Below are 20,064 nucleotides of genomic sequence, written 5' to 3' on the forward strand. Positions count from 1 at the left end.
TGGATTAGATTTATAGTCAACCAAATCTTTTAACCTGGGTTTAACATGCATCATTTCTAAATAGCTAAAAGGATATCTGCTTAAGTTAATTCTACAAAAAATGCATGAAATAAATCAACATTTTGTCTAAATTCCAGGTTTTTTCTTTATAAGTTAGAATACTTGATGTCTCCTTCAAGGACTTGAGGACTCTTGGCGTCAATTAAACCCTCAAAAGGTCAAAAATGAGCCAGACAGAAAACTGTTGTACTAAGTATTTTAATTTGACATTGACAACCTGAGACATTCCTTTCTGTTAAAATGATTTTATTTTCTATGATGATAATGAAATGGTATTTTCTTTTTTGTGAAAATAAGAGGATTTAAAGGACAAAATGTCCTAACCTTGGGTTAACAAAAGTACGCGTGAGCTTAGCACACCTTCTGAAGAACAGCCGCAAGAAAGGAATGTATTAAAAGTACAACATCCAGAATTAAAAAGGGAAGAAAGGCAGTCGGCTGGCAAAGAGAGGAGCTCAAACGGCTTAATATTGGAGTCGAACAACAGGGTTACAGAGAGTTTTTCACGGGCACCCCAAGACATCACACGTGCACACCTGTCCCTGAGGAAGAAATCAATACACACATCCACGCTGTGATAGTCCCAACAAGACACAAACACACCACAGCGAGCCAAGGCAGGAGATCAATAAACATCAACACACAGGTGTCACTACTGATATCTAAAGAGTGGCTAATCAATGCTCACACAGACGTACCTGAACCAATCAGCTGCCGCGGGCTCAGTTTCACTTTCATTGTGTCTTTCACAACGATTTAATACACTCAATCCTCCACAGCAACACACACACACAGCTCTTCTCCATCACATCCAGCCCCCTCCTCCTGTTTGTCTCCAACATGCCGGTCACACACACACACACACACACACAAAGGTGCTTTTGATTCGTTTAGCAGGAAAAACTTGAAACCAACATGCGAACAATACCTTTGATGGTGGGCTGAGGAGACCCACATATTGACAAGTGACAGGAAGTCTGTGTGTGTGTGTGTATGTGTGTGTGTGTGTGTGTGTGTGGGGGGGGGGGTTAAAAACATCTGTTATGGTAAACGAAGACGGCCTTCACTTCCTGTAGTAGCCAGACGGCGGCACTCTGGTCCTAACCCTGCTTACAGAGCAGGACAAGACACTGTGACAGGTATGTGCAGACACACACACACCCCCACCCGCACACACATACATGAATCTCTTCATACATTAATTCTGCCAATTTAGAAACAGTAGGTCACTAATATCTATGCGCTCGCCTTTCGTACATGAAGTCTGTCCATTGATGAATGGCCCATGTCCCCCTAACACAAATTTATCTCCATTTTGGCTCTAAATAAATGTTGTTCTCTGCATTCTGCTCAAAGTTTAATCCATAAAAAATACTTTATGTCAGCTAAATGCACAAAGTTCAGGGGAAAAACAGAAACCGTGGCTTCTAAAGTATGGAAACCTGCAGGCTCCAATTAAAATCCTCTATCATTGAATACATACATAAAGACTTCATTAAAGAAAAATGAAGTGAGAAACGTTTAACAGCTGAAATGAAGAGATCATGGTTAGAACAAGATGTATAACAAACACATACTTTTGTGTATGATAGAAAGTGTCAGGAGTAATCACAGAAGTTTTTAATAGGGGGCTGCTGGAGCCTATCCCGTCCACTCGTGGGCGAAGGAAGCGGAAACCCTGGACAGGTCGTCAGTCTGGCGCAGGGCCACAATCACACACCCATGCACACTCACATTCACATCTCGGGACAATTTTAGAGTAACCAGTTAACCTATGAAGCATGTTTTTGGACAGTGGGAGGAAGCCGGAGTCCCCGGAGAGAACACACGCATGCACAGGATACACAGAACGTTTTTTGTGGTAATTAAGTCGTGCAGAACATTAATATCACATTTTTAATAATACTTTGCTGATTACATGTTCAGTAACAACAACAAACTACATAAAAAATGTCATTATTCAAACCAGCGAGACATTAACAAATAAAAAAAAAGATGCAGAAACCAAATCTTTTTCCGCTTGTTGTCAGTCACTTCAAGCTTTTTAAATTGATTTCAACTTAAATTACCAAACCAAATGCCCTGTTAGGTTTCATGGATCCATTTTAATTTCATTTATAATTTTTGTGATCCTCATAAACGTGTTTAGTCCTGTTTTTTCCAAAAAGCCATTAGCTGTCAGTCTTCTTGCTGCAGGCGATGTGGAATAATTTCAAGTTTTTAGCCATCAGTTTTCTCTATTTGGTCTTTTATTTTCAAATTAGAAATTTGTCTGAAATAAGCTGATGAAAGATGAGGGTTAGTCTTATGATTGTGTGCTCGCTGCCTTCTCTTTACTAAAAATATGCAATATTATTATTATCAGTGATTTTTACACCATGTCACCAACCCTGAATTAGAGTTCAATTTTTTATGTTCTGTTCTTCTACAGATTTTACCAAGAAAGTAACTTAAAACTAATCTAGGAGTAATGTAATGCATTACAACTTTGAAACAGAAAAGGGCTTTTTAATAAAAGATGTAATGTGTAAAGCACTACAGTTTGAAAGTAACCTGCTCATTACGGATGATAAATTATGACTTGGACAGTGTTTGACTCTGTCTGTACGATCAAACTGCATTGGGCTTTAGATTCACAGTATTTTTCTGCTGCCGTTTTCATTGTTGAGATTTCAGTCCAACTAATTGATTAACATAAAATTATTTTCATGTGCTGAGAGAAAGAAAGGCCAAAAAAGGAGCTCTTTAGCAAAACAAAAGCATTGTTTAAAATAAACGATTAAAGATAAAAAAGAGAAAGAAGGAAAACTCCAAACTCATTTGACACAGATACGATGAAAAGGTTATAGAGATCTTATTACTCCCATTTGTTGCTCTATATATTTGTAGAAGTGAGCACGTTTGTGTGTGTCCAAGTGTGTCAGTATCGTACTTTCTCAGTAAATGCCCCAGGGCATTGTGGTCTATACTGTGCGGCTGGGAAAGGTTTGTTAGTGGAAAACCAGGTGCAAACAGACACATACACTGACGGAAGATAACCGAACGCAGCTCACATGCACACACACGCACACACACACACACACACCCACCCACACACACACACACACACACACACACAAACGCACCTTTGAACGAAGGATAAATGGACCCAGTAGCAGGGAGGTCTGACAGAATGCCTTTTCACACCTGGCTGAGCCCAGCGGAAGGTGACAGAGTCACATCTACCAAACACACACACACAATCACACTCACACACACTCACATTGGGGAGTTCAGGGTCATAAGCAGCATCATGAATAAAATGAGACTGTCTAAAACAGAAGGAGCCCTGCGTTTGCCTGTGTGGAGGTGTATTTGTTTAAGTGCGGATGTGTTCATGTGGGGTGTGGGTCCCTAACCCCCATGCCAGTTTGGATCTGTAACGACCTTCTGTTCCCAGCACTTAAATGGCTTAAATACTTCAATTAGACCTGGGTCACAATCCTCCACCCGTTAAAGCATACTGTCAAACTCAAACACACACAGAAACACAGGAACAGAAATGGTTTCATCAGCCTGCAAGGGGACAGGACACTTTTGTTAGCTTCCTCTTGCTTGTGGCTCAAAATGAGAATACTGTAAAAGTAAAAAACAAACGTAAACTACATTTTATATGTTAAGTTACAATAAAACAAAGAAGATAAAGAAAAAAAGGTCTTAAATGTGTTAAAGACAAAATACATGTATGAACAGTGTGAGAAAACAATTTCAGTAGCAGGAACTTAACGTATCATGTCCTTCTGCAGAAGTATATTGATTTATTTCATGTTTAGATATTTCTAAACATTTTTCTTATTCCACCTTCTTTTTCTCAGCGTAGAGTAATTGAGGTGAGCCAGGGATCATTAACTTTTTGTCTAAACTTTACTTGTAGATAGATTCATATCTGGTATACAATGTACCCTCACTTTATTGTAGTTCACCTTTCCCTGTTTTACAGATTTGTTTTTTCAGTCCAATTTTCCATGTTGTTCTTTTTAAACAGTGCACTGTTTTCTGCGTCCCGATTGGCTGCTACCATTGTTAATCAACCTCCTTCATGCTGTGTCTCCTGTACAGAATGCGTTCACTTCACCAAATCTTTATAAATCTTTGATTGCAAGCAGGTCTTTGTTTTTTATTATTTAATACTGGACTTATTTTTTAACAAAGGTTTGAACTTTGAGAGTTTAAACGAGAGATAAAAGTGTAGAAACGTTCCTGTCTGACTGTGAAAAGTGTATAAAGTCTGTAGTGAGGAGTTTACAGATATTCTCTAACTTCACTGATTTGAACTATTGTGGGTTATATTTTGAACGTAACTCTCACGATAAATGAAGGAACACTGAATAGGAAAGTTCTCAAGTCGCCCAAAGCATCACTCCTCCACCACCATGCATAAAAACTGGTACAGGGATACACGAAGTAGTTCAGCCAAATGTAGAACGTTTCAGTATGATCACACTGTTCAAATGTGGTCTCATCTGTCCAAAAGCTTTAGCTATATACTATATCAGGGGTGGGCAATTCCAGGCCTCGAGGGCCGGTGTGTCTGCATGATTTCCAGATAGTCTTGCCCTACTCATGGCTGATTACCTGCTTCAGGTGTGTCCAGCCAATTAGAACATGCCAGAGCAGGGTATGCTGGAAAACATGCAGGAATGCGGCCCTCAGTGCCCACGTCTGTACTATATGGTGCTAAGGGTTTGTACCAGTGGGAAGAAACTGTCAAATGTTCTAAAATTACTTATTTACGGTCTGTTTTCCTTCACAGCTGTTGCCTATTTTTGCACTTCGGCCAACCCATCTCTGGGGTGAAGGAGCTGCATCAACCACTCTGGAGAATTCCGGCCACTTCTTTGAGTGTTTTTCACTCAAAGAAGATCTTATAATTCTTTATAAACTGACAGACAAGAAATACTGCTTCTCCTAAACCTTCATTGAAGACTTTCCAACTTGTCAAACCACAACAAATAGTAAATCTATATCTAAAATAGGTTAAAAAAACAGATCTAAGCATTCCTCAACTTTAATTTCTCGTATTAGCGGTTTGAACTTCATTATCTTCCTGCGTTTTTTATGAATTTTAAGTCATGTTATTCTTTACCAACAAAGAAAGGATCCTGTTTTCCTCCAGAACAACCTCTTCCAGAATAGTAAGAGGTCTTTTTTTCATGACTGCAGCATCCGTCCCCACAACAAAAACAGCAAAAATGACACAGCCACCAACATCTCCCCTGGAACCTCTGTCCCGCTCACTTCTCTTTCCTCCTCATCTCTTCATCTCTCCCACAGTGTGAGCCTAACGCTAACGATGCTGCCTTTTCATTAGACAGCCCCTGCTAATTAATCTCCATAGAGGAGAGTGACAGACCCCCGCCAACACATGCATACAAAAGTACACGCCAAGATATATGCAAACACACACTCTTCTTCGCTCTTCCTCACTCCCTCTTCCCACGTGGTGTTGGCAGCCCATTTCATGCTTTATCACGTCTTTTAATTGACAAACAAGCTGCTCTTTTCTCTTAGGCTGAGGTCTATATCATCCCCTAGCTCAGATGCACACTCAGACACACACACACATATGCAAAAGAAGCCAGGAAAACAGTTGCATTTGGAAATTTTGGATAAACACACACAGACACACACACACAAAATACACACACAATGGCAATTGCTTCCCTGCTGACATGGGGCCCAGGTGACTGTCATGCAGACTTGTAGTCTCTGACACATTGTTTAAGCACACACACACACACCACATGGAGCCACTAATATCACATCTCCACTTTGGTTTAAACTGAATTCAAAGAAAAGAAAAAACACATACAGAGACATGGTTCAACTCACTTTTTGTCTAAACCTTAATCTTCCAGAATTTTTCTTCCCTCATTTGCTGCAGGCAAAGTCAATACTTATCACAGTCGACTCATTGATTTTAAGTCACTGTCTTGGATTTTTTCTTTCTCTATTTTTTAACTTTGCATGGTTTCAATATACACTTTTTAAGTTGTGCTTGATGGTCACAAAACTAAAACTTTAATAAAAATACTGCAGATTAAGGGGTTTATCTGCTATACCGGTAGTTCACTTATGGAAAATAAGAAAAGCTTTTTGGACGTGTTTTGGGTGATGTTTACAGTTGCCATCCTCATCTTTGTTGAGTTTAAAGAACAATCACAACATTTGGAATTTGTCGACTCAGAGAAGAACCCACTTTTGCTACCAGTTTGCTTGACAGTTAAATCGTTGACAATAATGTGACAATACAAATTTCAAGCTATGGCTTGAAAAAAGACTAAATCAAAACAGATATCAAAATGTTTAAAGATATCATTCAAAAATATAGAATATTGTTTTGGATTCGTTTCTCTTGTTTTGTATTTGTTGGTGGTGACTAAAAAGAATTCAAATTACAAAATTGAAGATAAAGTCAAATTTAAGTCCCATTAGTTGTGATATGCACCTAGATGTGAGAAATTTGATCTCTGCATTTGACCCACCCCCTGTGGGAGCGGTGGGCCGCAGAAACAGCCGCACTCCATTTGGTGGTTTAACCCCCAAATCCAACCCCTTACTGCTGAGAGTCAAGCAGGGAGGCATTGGGTCCTATTTTCAGTCTTTGGTATGACTTGGCCATGGATTTGAACTCACAGCCTCCCAGTCTCAGGGCGGACACTTTACCTACCACAACGCCACTTAGCTGGAGTTCAAAATGCTAAAAAAAATATATCTTCATTAGACCTTAATTTAAGTTAATACAAGTCTCATTTTCTTTGTGAGACTTTATTGTCTTTAGACGGCTTCTTTAAAAAAAACTGAGCAATCATCAGAACCGTTATTGTCCTTTCAACTGTGTGCCTGATTAGACGGACATTCTGTTCCTCATCTGAAATTCATTTTCTGTCTCAAGGCTAATAAAAGCTTGTGTGAGAGCAAACCCTGAAGAAATGAGCTGGCGTACTCACTGTAAAATGGTACTGCCTCCAGATCTCTGGACATGCCTGTAAAACGAAAAAAATAAAGAAGAAAGAACTTTAGAGAGACAATAAAATATGCATTCATAAAGAATTCAACGGAAACAGTAATTCATGGTGCCTTAATGCCTGGAAGAGTAAAGTCACCAACATCAGCCGCAGCACTCTTTGTCACAACGGTAGTCCCCAATGTGGAGGTACTGGTATGGGTAACTTATAAAGCCCTTATATTTTTAAGTTTATAATTTGTTTCTACTTCTACTTTAATTCAATGTGATATCTTCTGTATTTCTTATGTTTTTCCTTTGAACCTTGAGTCTATAATTAAATTCCATTCTATACCATTTGAGAGCAGCTCTTAATATAAAAGACAAAACTGGAGGCCTACCACAGGCTAAAAAATGGTTTTCCTTCATCAAAGAACTGCTGTATGACACAAAATGAGTGCATGTTCTGTGTATACACAATACAAAACAAAAATTTGAATTCGAGATTTAACAGTCGTGCTTTTTAGCTCCAAAGCAGTTCTAATTTTAAACCCTAAAAACGTGTTTGTCGTCTTTTGTCTGAATTCAGGAAAAATTCAGTTTTTTCAGTACAATTATGAAATGTTCAACTACATTTGAGTCACATGACTTACAACAACATATTCTACAATACTGGGTCGACTAAAATCTCCATTTCTGACGAAGTCAAGGTTATTTTTTTTATTACATCATAGATGTACAACTGCAAGTGATGAAATGAGCTCAGATGTTTTTTTTTTTTACCAAAATCTTCCTGCGAGTAAATAAGAATTTATAAATGTCAGATCTTTTTTTCAAAGACGTGTGACCAAAAAACTCTGGATTGGGGTGCAAATTACACAAGGAAACCAATGTTTTTAAGCTTTTTAGCAGGTTTGTATTTCCCCGCAAGAGTAGTGTGGGTTTTTCCAAGGTAAAAGCTTGACTTTACTGCTGGAGATGCCGCTTCAGTGGTGTCGCCGAAATATGCAATGCACCGATTTCCAGAAATGTCAGAGACCCCCTTTTTTTACTTTAAAGAATAAATACATAAATTAAATAAGCAAATATATAGTCAATCTTCTGCTAGAACTTTAGTTGAGATATTTCATCATAATCATCATATGTTGTTCACTAAAGTGATTAGGGCTGGGTTTTAAAACACACACACACACACACCCACACACACACACACACACACACACACACACACACACACACATACATACATACATACATATGAAATGTAAAAATAAGATTTGTACTCAAATTGAAAATAACTGTAAACCTAAAAATATTGCATTTTGTAGTATTTGGTAGTGATATCCAGCCCCTATGGTTTTAGTCTGACAAAATGGCAAGTTTTTAAAAATACTTCAAGAAGCACACATCTCTTCTTTAGCCTCATGCCTCGGTTTTATCGGTATTTTCTTAACAAGTCACCCTGAAGTCAGTCATTCAGTCAGCTAGGAAGGCATCCAGTTGTTCTCTGGCGGTGTGGCCAACGCATTTTCTCTGGGGTTTCTTCACGCTCTTCCTTTAAGTGCTCCAACATCCTTCACCAACCACTGCCTCTCCTGCTGGGAAATTGAAAATACTGCCGCCGAAGCAACAAGATTGATCTACTTCCAGATCTACTGACTGAAAGGCAGCGTGAATAACAATTCCAATTTTAGCCTTTTTTGTGATTTTATGTATATTTTACTCTTGCGTATACTAAAGTTTTGCAACAAACTATCTGTCAATACCAACCACATTATAAGATGCCTAACTTGGCCTGCATTAAATCCTGCAGATGATACAGACAGGTCGGTACTGTTTTAATCCAATATATCTGGATTTGAATGCACAGAAAAGCTCATCTGAATTTCGACGGCTGTATCTTTTCTCCACCTCTCATCTAACTCTTTTTAACAACCCCTCCACCCTCCCATTTGCTCCGTCCCTCCAGACCGCCAGGGTAGTGTGTTGTTGTCGAGGGCGACAGGCGAGGCGAGCGACACACTCGCGCTCCATCAACCGTCTGTCTTTAATGAGAGACACAGAAAGGCCCAGGGGACTGAGACCTGACTCTTTCTCTAACAAACACACATACTAATGCTTTCTGTATAATTTGTGAGTAGAAGATAAAAAAAAAAAAAAGAAAAAAAGTTTTGCACTAGAGGAGAAGAGTAATTACAATGCAACGAAACTTTGGTGTTTTGCTTACTATTGAGAACAATATGCAGAGGAGATGTCAGGGAGAAAGAGAGCACGTGGATCTGGATGAGGTGATGGGAAAGAATGGGTAAAAGATTGTGGGAAAGAAAGAGGTAAGGAGAAAGAAAAATTGGGTTGTGCGTGTCCTGGTATACCCTCTCCCTCTGGTGTTCACCTGGTTACTCATCCGTTACACAGAGCACAGTACATGAATGACTGACGGAGAGGGAGACCGGGGCAAGACAAAAAAAATTAAATCCAGGAGTGAATGGCTGCATGCATATTCCTACATACACTTTTCCCAATTCTATACAGTTTGTGTTAATGTGGCAAGTAAAGAATGCTGCAGGGAGATCATTTTCATTGATCAACCTTATTATAAAGTTACATTCCTTTCATAAGTATCTTGGTATAGTATCAAAAAAATAAAAAAGCCCATACACAAGTCCAAACAAGAATTGTGCATCTGTAAATAAATACCTGCAAGTGCAATATCTGTAATTGTTTAGCAATTTACCCATTTGCCTCAACGTAAAAACAAGATTTACACCTTTAAAAACATTCAAGTGCGTGTTAAAGAAAATGAAAAAAACTGCAGCTGTAAAAATGTTTTGCATACCTGCAAAAAAAAATTCCATTAGGTCCTCTCAACAGCAAATACACACACAATTGTAATTTTCATGATTGCTCACTCAGATTTGCAGACACAAACTCAAGTTACAACCTCAACTGACATAAACATTGTCTCAACTAATCAACACTTTTATCGCATCACCTGCCAATTGGTGTCCCACCTTTTAATAGCTAATTGGATTCCAAAATGTGTCTGATCATTGCAAAATTGCCTTTCCTTCCCTCCTGTTGTACACTTTCTTCCTAAAATTTGGAATTACTACCTACTGCCAATCATCTTGTCAAACAAATTTTTATGGATGCTGTTAAATGAATCATAAAAAGGGATTCATCAAACCAGCCACCCCTCAAGATCTTCAATGAGTGGTTAGCACATAGTACTCTAATCTAAATAAACCAATGTAAGGAAAAAATTGTCAAAATGATAAATGTCCTCATCTGATTTTTAATAGTTTTCAGGCAAAATATGGTGACGTAAAACCTTTTCCATATGGGAACTTTCAGATATACTATGCAGACATGTAATATTTAGAAATGTCATATGAAGAAAATGCCATTTGAATGTAGCCTTTTTTGAGCTTTGTATCACTCCACTTAAAGTTTACTTTTATTTTAACAAATTTCTCAATGAACAAAGTGACATGGAAATTACTTGAAATGTTTGTTTACATTAAGGTTATTGTATGTCAACAGAAAAAACGGTTAAAAATTACAATTATATCTACAGTTTTGGAGGAATTAAACTTTTATGTTTTACATCGATGTACTTAATTGAGAAAGTTCCCGTGTCCAAATATAAGTATTTATATGAGGAAAATTAGGTTACATGAAAAATACTGAATCTAATATTTGGTTCACAGTAAAGCAGCTTGTGTATGCAGGTAATATCACAGAGGTTTACTGTCAACCGTTAGAAAATATATACATTTGAAATGAGCTCTGTGTGTTATTTATTAAAAATTACAGCAAAATCAGATACATACACAAATGAGTTTTGTGACTTTTCCAATGAACTAATACAACAAAAACAAATAGTTTTTTTATTATAAAACGTAGCTAAGAATAAACCTAGACCTTACATTTATCAGTTTTTCTTGATGTTATATACAGACAGTATGATGTTTTCTGTTTAAACTAAATTTGTTCTGTCTGTTTGCAATTAACTCACTGACTCACAATCAACTCGCAGCCATTGTGTGGTTATGAAGTATTTTAAAACAGTGCTAGAAAAAGAAGACAATTTATAAATGATGTCTTTATAATTGAATGTGGAAATTTGACACATTTGCTCAAGTGGCTTAAAGAGCAGACACATTTTCATGCATTTTTCAATAAAAAAACAACCGTTGAATTTTTTGTTTTTTAAATTTAGACAAAACATTTGTATTGAAACACAAAAGTCACTCGTGTTTGTGTATGGGCTGTTTTGGGGACCACAAAAAAGCCTTCTGATGACGTAAAACATTATTGGAAGTGTGCAAAAGATTTTTACAGCTGCAAACCTTTTTTTTTCAGCCGCATTTTATTTACACAAAAATGAATGTGCAAAGTAGTTTTTACAGTTCATAATCTAGGTTTGCTGATGCAAAACATATCTGTTTGTGTGGCTTTTATTTTACAATTGAATACAACTCCATACACTTGGTTTGGCCTTATGTTGCAACTGCGTACGTTAGTTTGTAACCAAGCCTACATCTGGAATTCACAACATGGCAGACATTCAAATAAGCTGTAATTGCTGGAGTGTATTAATTAATATGAACAGCAGTGTGTGCTGACCCTTGCTGCCAAAGAAAGTGGGGGGGCTGGGGGAGTAAGTGAGAGAAATGGGGGCAGATATGCTAGTTAATGTGTTTATTCAAAGCGAATTCATAGTTCCCCCCGTGTGGAGTGACAGGAACTCTCCAAATGCAGTTCCACTCATATTACCACTTACTAAGCATGAGCTCATATCCTGCATCAGCGCCTTTCAAGCTCGCTCACTAACAAATAAAATATTAAACTATTCACATAGACCTGTTGAACTGGTAAAATAATGTACAAAAATTGAAAACAAGCTCTGAGCACCTAAAGCAAATTCTGACAATTTATTGCTTTAGTTTATAAAACCCCAAGTGGCACAAAGGATTCATTTCTTGATTTTCTCTAAAGTTTTCTCCAAAACTCTTGGTTACATAGCTGTTTCTCCCCTTTTTTTCAATCATTTGTTAAAATATTCTCATTCTGACCAAGTTAAAAGGTATGTGACTAGCTGTGTCAAATTGTGGCTGAACGTATAGCCAGTTTGCTGAATCTTTCTCCAGCAGGAATGAGGGCATCTTAGTTTTTTGGGCCTTAGTCACAAGCACACGTACAGGGGGTTGACCCATACAGGTGTGCCAGGTTTTGGGTTGCTCGTGCCCTGTCTCGTGAAGTAAGGATAGTGTAAGTTGCACACACTTATGATGTACAGGTGATGCTTTCGTACGGTGCCCTTACACCACACTCAAGACGTTGGTAAGGTGTGCATACTGGCTCCTTATTGACCTTGCGCAAATGCTGCAGGGGCGGGATGTGCAGGTGATACGCAAGTGCCTGTAAGATGCTAATTTCCCCATTTCTAACAGCTTCACTTGAATGGCACTAACTGCACAGAGTGCAGGTTTCAGGGGGGTAAAAAAAATGAAAAATCCATACAACAGGCCCGTGTCTCACCCTTACTAACCATTAAGTGTTGTTTATGTCATCCGCAGTATGCCCGTTAAAAAAGTGCATGAACAATTTCACTAAACAGGCTCATGGAGCAGTCTACAATCTTTATATATTTTGTACAGGTTTGCCTTTTGTTCTCCCATACCCAGGCATTTGACACAATGAAACACTTACATCAAGAAAGTGCCCCTTCATGCTGCAGCGGTGGCATTGCTTGTACCAGTAGGGTTTTTCGCTGCAGGAGTTGAACAGGTGTCCAGGGTGTCCGCAGTTGTTGCAGTGCTTATTGGGACACTCAATCACCAGGTGACCCGGGGCACCACAAAGAAAGCAGGGTACCAACTTCTGTGTACACACAAGAATATACAAAGTAACTACCTTTTATGTCCTTATGCACAATGTATAAGATCGGCATGCTCCTGTGCACTCATGAGGACTGACTTTTGGCTCAGGGCAGTTCTTGGATAGATGTCCAGTCTTGTTGCAGTTTTTGCAGTGGATGTTCTTCCCTGTGTAGTATCTGTTTTGCAAAAACTGTCTGGTTGTCCTGGAGCTTTTTTCTTTGTTGTAGATCTGAGCCTGAAACATGAAGTTGTTATGCCCATTATTAGCCATACACTTTAGGCTTAAGTCTATTAAGATGAAGGTTTTTTTTTGGTTCAGCTTGAAAAGTAAAACAAGGTCTTCACATGGAGGTACATATGAATGCATAGATAGAAAAATCAATATTGTTTTCTATATTTTCTCTCTTTGGGTCTTCAACAAATCAAAGGCAGCATTTTTCACCCTACCAGTTAATGTCCACGACTGTACTGTAGGTTTAGGGCTTGAGGAGGAGGTAACATAAACTTTAAAACTCAAAAAAAAAACAAAACAAGAAGACAAAAGTCTTCCTGACTTCTCTACAAAGAATGGACTTAACTGACCTTAGTGGGGGTAAAATGTTTGATTCTAAAAAGTTATTTATTTGTAAACTTTATAAATGCAAGTCCCTGACAGCAAGAAAAAAAACTAAGCAAATATTGAATTTTGTCAAAGATAACCATTGAGTGGAACTATATTGGTAGATGGGTTAAAACTCAGTAGCTAGCGCTTACCTCCTTGTCTTTCTCAGACACCAACCAGCTGCCATCTTCATCAATATCTAGGGGAAAAAAAGGAAAAACATAGTCTACCTTTAAAGTTTTACTTTCAATGTAAATATGTTAACCAAAAGGAAGTCAGGCAGAAAAAAAACGGAATTACCAGAACAGGTGTGATTCAAATGAGATGAGATTCATGGCATGAAACTTGGTAGGATTTTATAAGGAGAGTCTGAACTGATTTTGTTATTCCTTTGATTGTGTTAACTGCTGGTCTTTCTACTTTAAGGACACCTACAGTTTGTTTTCTTTCAACTATTAACAGATACAAGATTAAACTAAAAGGTTGACAGGAGAGTCACAGTAAAAACTGGATGCATTCAACTCTATCAGAAAAACTGTGGTATTATTTCTGAATTAAATTTTTTTTTTTACTTTTTAATCATTGATTCTCATTAGGGCTGCACGATATGAGGAAAACTTGAGATATGCGATATTAGTGATCAATATTGCGATAACGATAAATTTGCGGTAAATAAACAAATAGAAAAATCATCATTCCCATTTCATTGCAACAGTTTAAAAATTATACTCCAAATGACCCTCATTGACATGGGGAACAAACATCTAACATAATAGGCCTCCATCTGATTGGTCAACAATGGGAAGGCGTCCATCTGATTGGTCAAAGCATAAAGGGATTTATTTGATTCATTAAATGCTTCAAGCTGCCATAAGATTGTTTTAACACATTTTGGGTTTGCGATTTATTGCGATATTCGCCGTCTTTTGCGATATGCATATTGCAGAGCTGGATATTGCGATAACGATAAATTTGCGGTATATTGTGCAGGCCTAATTCTCATAAAATATGACCATTTTATTTTTACAATTAGATTATGATTAGATTTCTACTGTTAAACTGAAAAGTTGACCTCCAAACCAGCCAACGGTCATTGGCGTATGCCTATATGTTGCTTTTCTATTCTGATTGGAGCCAAAAACACTTAACAGCCCCAGTTCCATTCACCCATGCAAGCACACATTCACATGCATGGTGACAGAGCTGCCATACAATGCGCTAACCAGACCACTGGGAGCAATGGGAGGTCAAATGTCTTGCCCAAGGAAACTTCGACAACACGGGCAGGCAAAGTGAGAACCGAATTTACAACTTTCCTCTCAGAGGTCAACCACTCTACCTCTGCGCCTCAGTCGCACTCATGGCAGAGGGCTGATGAGTTTAGTAAAAAAGCTTCTCCGTTTTTTTCCTCAAAACAAAACTGACTCTTGTGGACACAAACTGAAAGTATTTGTCTTTTTCAGACCTGATGAGTTCTTCACAATAATCGAACCTATAGGGAAGCCTAAACCTTGAGGGAATGGTTTAGTTTCCGGCAAGACAAGGACAAACACATTTACACACTGAAACTGACATAGTGGCAACATCTGTATGAGAGTGGCACTAACAGCACCCTGAGGGAGAGCGCTGTATTCTCCTCAGACCCACAGAACTGTAACTGACATCCAGAAATCCCAGCCTACACACAGACACGTGTACTCAGCATAAATTATGTCCCGATAGCAATGACCCACACAGACTTTCACCAACACGCACTGGCACACCCACATGTCGACCTCCTGCGATTAGCTGCTTGACAGTCTTTAGCCTTTGGACAAACATACAGCCTTGAGCCAAAATTAAATGTTACGCTCTCCTTCTACCCTGCTATTTCTTTTTCTGATTCTCTCCATCCAGCCCTCTTATCACTATTCAGCTCAGCCCTCCTTCCTTTGCTTTCTCTTCTTGTTTTCTAAACCCCACCCCTGGCCCCCCCCACCTCGGGTGAGCAGCTGCAAAGGGAGGTTATCACCTCTCTTCCCTGTCAAACAAATTAAAATGGGGGTGTTTGGATGGAGCTTCATTTTGCCACGACCTTCACCTCTAAAAACACACACGCAAATGCACAAACTCTGGCACAGGCTACTTGCAGGTTGCCTGTGCTCTAAATTTTGGTAATAAACTTTTGAGTAATCCTTTTGGGAAACTAAAAGCCTTTATACCCCATTTTCATCAACAAAAATTATTGCAAACAAATATCTCCTATTGGATAGATGTTAAAATACATGAAGCCTGGAGATCATTCAACTTAAAGACCCACTCCAATAAAAATCAGGATTTAGGTGTTTGTAACATTTTCTGTAACATTTACGTGTCTGTATGTAGGCTGGAAAATGGATTTCTCTCATGATGGAGAACAGGTATAAAGAAAATTAAGCTTACAATTGCATATCTGAGTACTTCTTTATTCAAATCATGATGAATCAAGAACAGATGTAAACACGCCATTGGAAAAAGCTTGTGGATGTGATCTAGAAGCTGCTACAGCAAGCCACAAGCTCCCTGCTCCACTCCATTCTGATGTGTCCGCTTGTAGTTGAGTACATCATTTTCCTTGTCGGAGCTGGGATCTGGCTCAAAAGTGTACGGCTGGATAGCTCCAATATTGCTCTCCATTTTTGTTGCATCGGTAATGTGAGGTAGAGGGTGTGAGGGCTGTGAGATAGCAGGAGAGAGTGTAAACAAAAAGATGATGGGAAATAGAAAGAGGCCAACTTTGCACCAACGGTCCCGCCCATAACTCAGAGGCAAATTTTGAATGAACTCTTGCCGCTCTGCAGAAACTATGTTTGCTAAAAACATTCATATTTAAAAAAACACTGGGAACGCTTTGAAAATAGATCAAAAGATGACTGGAGTGGGACTTTATTCTGAAAATACTTTTTCAAAGAGTTCTAAATTGCAACATCTTTTTTTCTTTCGAGCCGTTATATTTTTCTTTACACTGGCAGGTTGAATGGATATTATTAAATTTCCCAAGTTTAAATCATTTCATTTGACAAGAACCATATGTGGCCCCTGAAGACCCTTGAGCCTGTCTGAACAGGTAAATAAAAGAATGACGTCAGAGTAACAAAGCATTAAAATGACGGCATCGTGGAACTCTTTTTTCCTACAAGCTAGTTACTACTAAATGTGAAACCAAAAGGAACATAGGAAACTTTACAGGAACAAACACTGAAAGTCTATAAACTATGGTGTACAGTGGAAAAAGAAACCTGCACTAAAACTGAAAAAACTGTTTGGAAAGTTTCAGTTTAGAATTAGAACAAAAAGGACTTCAACCTGCAAGTTACTTTTCTGATTTCCAATTAGGTTCAAAATCTAAAGTCACTGGAGCCAAGACAGCTAGTTGCAGCAGTCTGGATTCATTCCAGCATAAAATGGACTAATATTGCTAAAAAAATAAACATACTTAAAGTCTGGATCATATTTTTTCTTTTACTCTCTATGGCTAAATCGAATACCGTAATGGATGAAAGTATAGGTGCCTCTTGATATAAATTGCGCATTGAGGGGCCGGTTTTGGTCCTTTGAATGACAGGTTCCCTCCAGGTTATCAGGTTAAAACTTGTTCACAGCCATCAGGCTTTCATGTCCCTTTGCATTTTCTGAAAGGTGTGGGTCAAAAATTTCAAAAAAGGTCAGTGGATCATGTGGCGACACTGTCAATCACTGTTATTTTTCAATTCAATGACCTACATTACTAACTACTTATTTGTTATATCTGTTACACAGAGGTATTTCTATGCTGTACATAGAATCCTACGATATGGTTGAGAGCAAAATTTCCTGTTAACTAAGATTTATCAAAATATACTCAATCATGCTCTGCTCATAGTGTTTATCTCCCTAAACTGGTTATTGACTTAAACTTTAGTAGCAATTAGGTCTACATGCCTAAATACACTTAAATATTTTAATATTACAAGATTATTAATTATAGTCAAATAAATTGTAATCAAATTCCTTTAAGTTTAAAATTAAGCTATGTTAAATCTTAGAAAAAACTCAAGAACATAACTTAAAGAACATAGTATTTGTATTAATACAAGAAACTAATCAAATTAATCAATAAAAACAAAAGAAATTAGAAACCCAATGTCTGAAAGAGTAAACAGCACTTTTTGGGGGAAAATTACAAAAAGATTTACTTAAAAAAATGTTTAAAAAAATTGGTCATTGCCCCATCATTGACTTTTACTGTACCTTTTTCATATAAAGTCAAGACCATAAATGTTAGGACTAAGACACATTCTTTCTAATTTACTTTCTGTACATTACCACAGTGAATTTTAAAAAAAACAGCTCAGATGCCATTGAAGTGCAGACTTTCAGCTTTTATTCTGTGGGTTGAACAAAAAGATTGCATAAAAATGTGAAAAACTAAAGCATTTTTTAAACACAATCCCTTCATTTCATGGGCTCGTAAGTAATTGGACAAATGAAATAACTGAAAACAAAATGGTCATTACTAATATTTGGTTGAAAACCCTTTGTTGGCAATGACAGCCTGAAGTCTTGAACTTATGGACATCACCAGATGCTGGGTTTTTTCTCCTTCTGAATGCTCTGCCAGGCCTTTACTGCAGAGGCTTTCAGTTGCTGTTTGTTTGTGGGCCTTTCTGTCTGAAGTTTAGTCTTCAACAAGTGAAATGCATGCTCAATTGGGTTAAGATCAGTTGACTGACTTGGCCATTCAAGAATATTCCACTTATTTGCTTTAATCAACTCCTGAGTTGCTTTGGCTGTATGTTTTGGGGTGTTGTCCATCTGTATTATGAAACGCCTCCCAATCAGTTTGGCTGCATTCACCTGGATCTGTGCAGACTGTATGTCTCTGAACACCTCAGAATTCATTGGGCTGCTTCTGTCCTGTGTCACATCATCAATACACACTAGTGTCCCAGTGCCACTAGCAGCCATGCACGCCCAGACCATCACACTGCCTCCACAGTGTTTTACTGATGATGTAGTGTGCTTTGGATCATGAGCTTCTCCACGCCTTCTCCATACTTTTCTCTTGCCATCATTCTGGTAGAGGTTGATTTTGGCTTCATCTGTCCAAAGAATGTTTTTCCAAAACTGTGCTGGCTTTTTTAGATGCTTTTTAGCTAAGTCCAATCTAGCCTTCCTGTTCTTGAGGCTTATGAGTGGCTTGCATCTTGCAGTGTACCCTCTGTATTTACTTTCATGCAGTCTTCTTTTTATGGTAGACTTGGATATTGATACGCCTACATCCTGGAGAGTGTTGTTCACTTGGTTGGCTATTGTGAATGGGTTCCTCTTCACCATGGAAATGATTCTGCGATCATCCACCACTGTTGTCTTTCGTGGATGTCCAGGTCTTTTTGCGTTGCTGAGTTCACCAGTGCTTACTTTCTTTCTCAGGATGTACCACACTGTTGATTTTGCCACGCCTAATACTGTAGCAATTTCTCGCATGTTTTTTTTCTGTTTTCTCAGCTTAATGATGGCTCCTTTCACCTGCATGGAGAGCTAGTTTGACCGCATGTTGTCTTTTCACAGCAAAATCTTCAAAATGCAAGCATGAGTCCTTTAATCAACTCCAGGCCTTTTATCTGCTTCACTCATAATAAAATAACAAGGAAATTGCCCACACCTGCCCATGCAATAGCATGGAAGTCAATTGTCCAATTACTTACGAGCCCATGAAATGAAGGGATTGTGTTTAAAAAAATGCTTTAGTTTTTCACATTTTTATGCAATCTTTTCGTTCAACCCATGGAATAAAAGCTGAAAGTCTGCACTTCAATGGCATCTGAGCTGTTTTATTCAAAATTCACTGTGGTAATGTACAGAAACAAAATTAGAAAAAATGTGTCTCTGTCCAAATATTTATGGTCCCGACTGTAGTTTCTTTTTTAATAAAACTGAATTTTATGAAAGATAAATTCTATATTCTGTCCTTCACCAACATCTTTCTGTACACGATGCAGCAACTTTTAGTTGCTGTGTGGCTTTTTTCACATTGGTGTTCCTTAGAAATCATATTCTAATATATTATGTAATTTATCTTTAGTAAGTATGGTTAAACTGCAATAATAGTTATATTGTACATTGGGTATAAAAGACTGAAATTGTATGCTTTCTTTCTGACTTACTGTCAAGCCAGAGTAAGATATTTGAGTATAGTTAGTTATGGTTGTTCTTGTAAAGGGAGTAGGGGGAAGGGGGTATCCCAGTACTCCTTTACTGTGAACGGACAAGGGGCCTCTGCAGGCCATGTCTATGTGTGTTTGCACGCTTAGCTGGTGTTGCACAACAACCACTATCCATCCAAAGGGTACGTTGAAAAAAGGCAAGGGTTAAAGGTGTGTATTTGTGTGTAGAGTGCATCTGTGTGGGTTTAAATGCGAGTAGGCGTTAGTGACTCAACGAAAGTCATTCCCCACGCATCTCCCAGGGGAACTCCCCAAATAAAGAGCAGGAAGCTTTCCCTTAATCTAAGGGCCACCCCCATCTCACCAGCC

The 20,064-nt window shown here is 38.2% G+C and overlaps 1 protein-coding gene across 3 annotated transcripts in view; it reads right to left on the bottom strand.

Annotated features, from left to right (window-relative positions):
- The window catches only part of LOC144991194 (zinc finger CCHC domain-containing protein 7-like), a 62,509-nt gene that overhangs the window by 11,864 nt on the left and 30,581 nt on the right, over positions 1 to 20,064 (bottom strand). For all 3 annotated transcript variants that reach the window (XM_078945168.1, XM_078945171.1, XM_078945163.1), the window contains 4 exons: positions 13,684 to 13,730; positions 13,028 to 13,165; positions 12,761 to 12,931; positions 7,050 to 7,085 (listed from right to left, as the gene is read on the bottom strand). In XM_078945168.1, coding sequence (XP_078801294.1) covers positions 7,050 to 7,085; positions 12,761 to 12,931; positions 13,028 to 13,165; positions 13,684 to 13,730 — 392 coding nt within the window. The remainder of the gene's footprint in view (positions 1 to 7,049; positions 7,086 to 12,760; positions 12,932 to 13,027; positions 13,166 to 13,683; positions 13,731 to 20,064) is intronic.

This window comes from Oryzias latipes, chromosome 1 (genome assembly GCF_053564925.1).
Source record: "Oryzias latipes strain Hd-rR chromosome 1, Olatipes_Hd-rR_3.1".
NCBI classification, from domain to species: Eukaryota; Metazoa; Chordata; class Actinopteri; order Beloniformes; family Adrianichthyidae; genus Oryzias; species Oryzias latipes.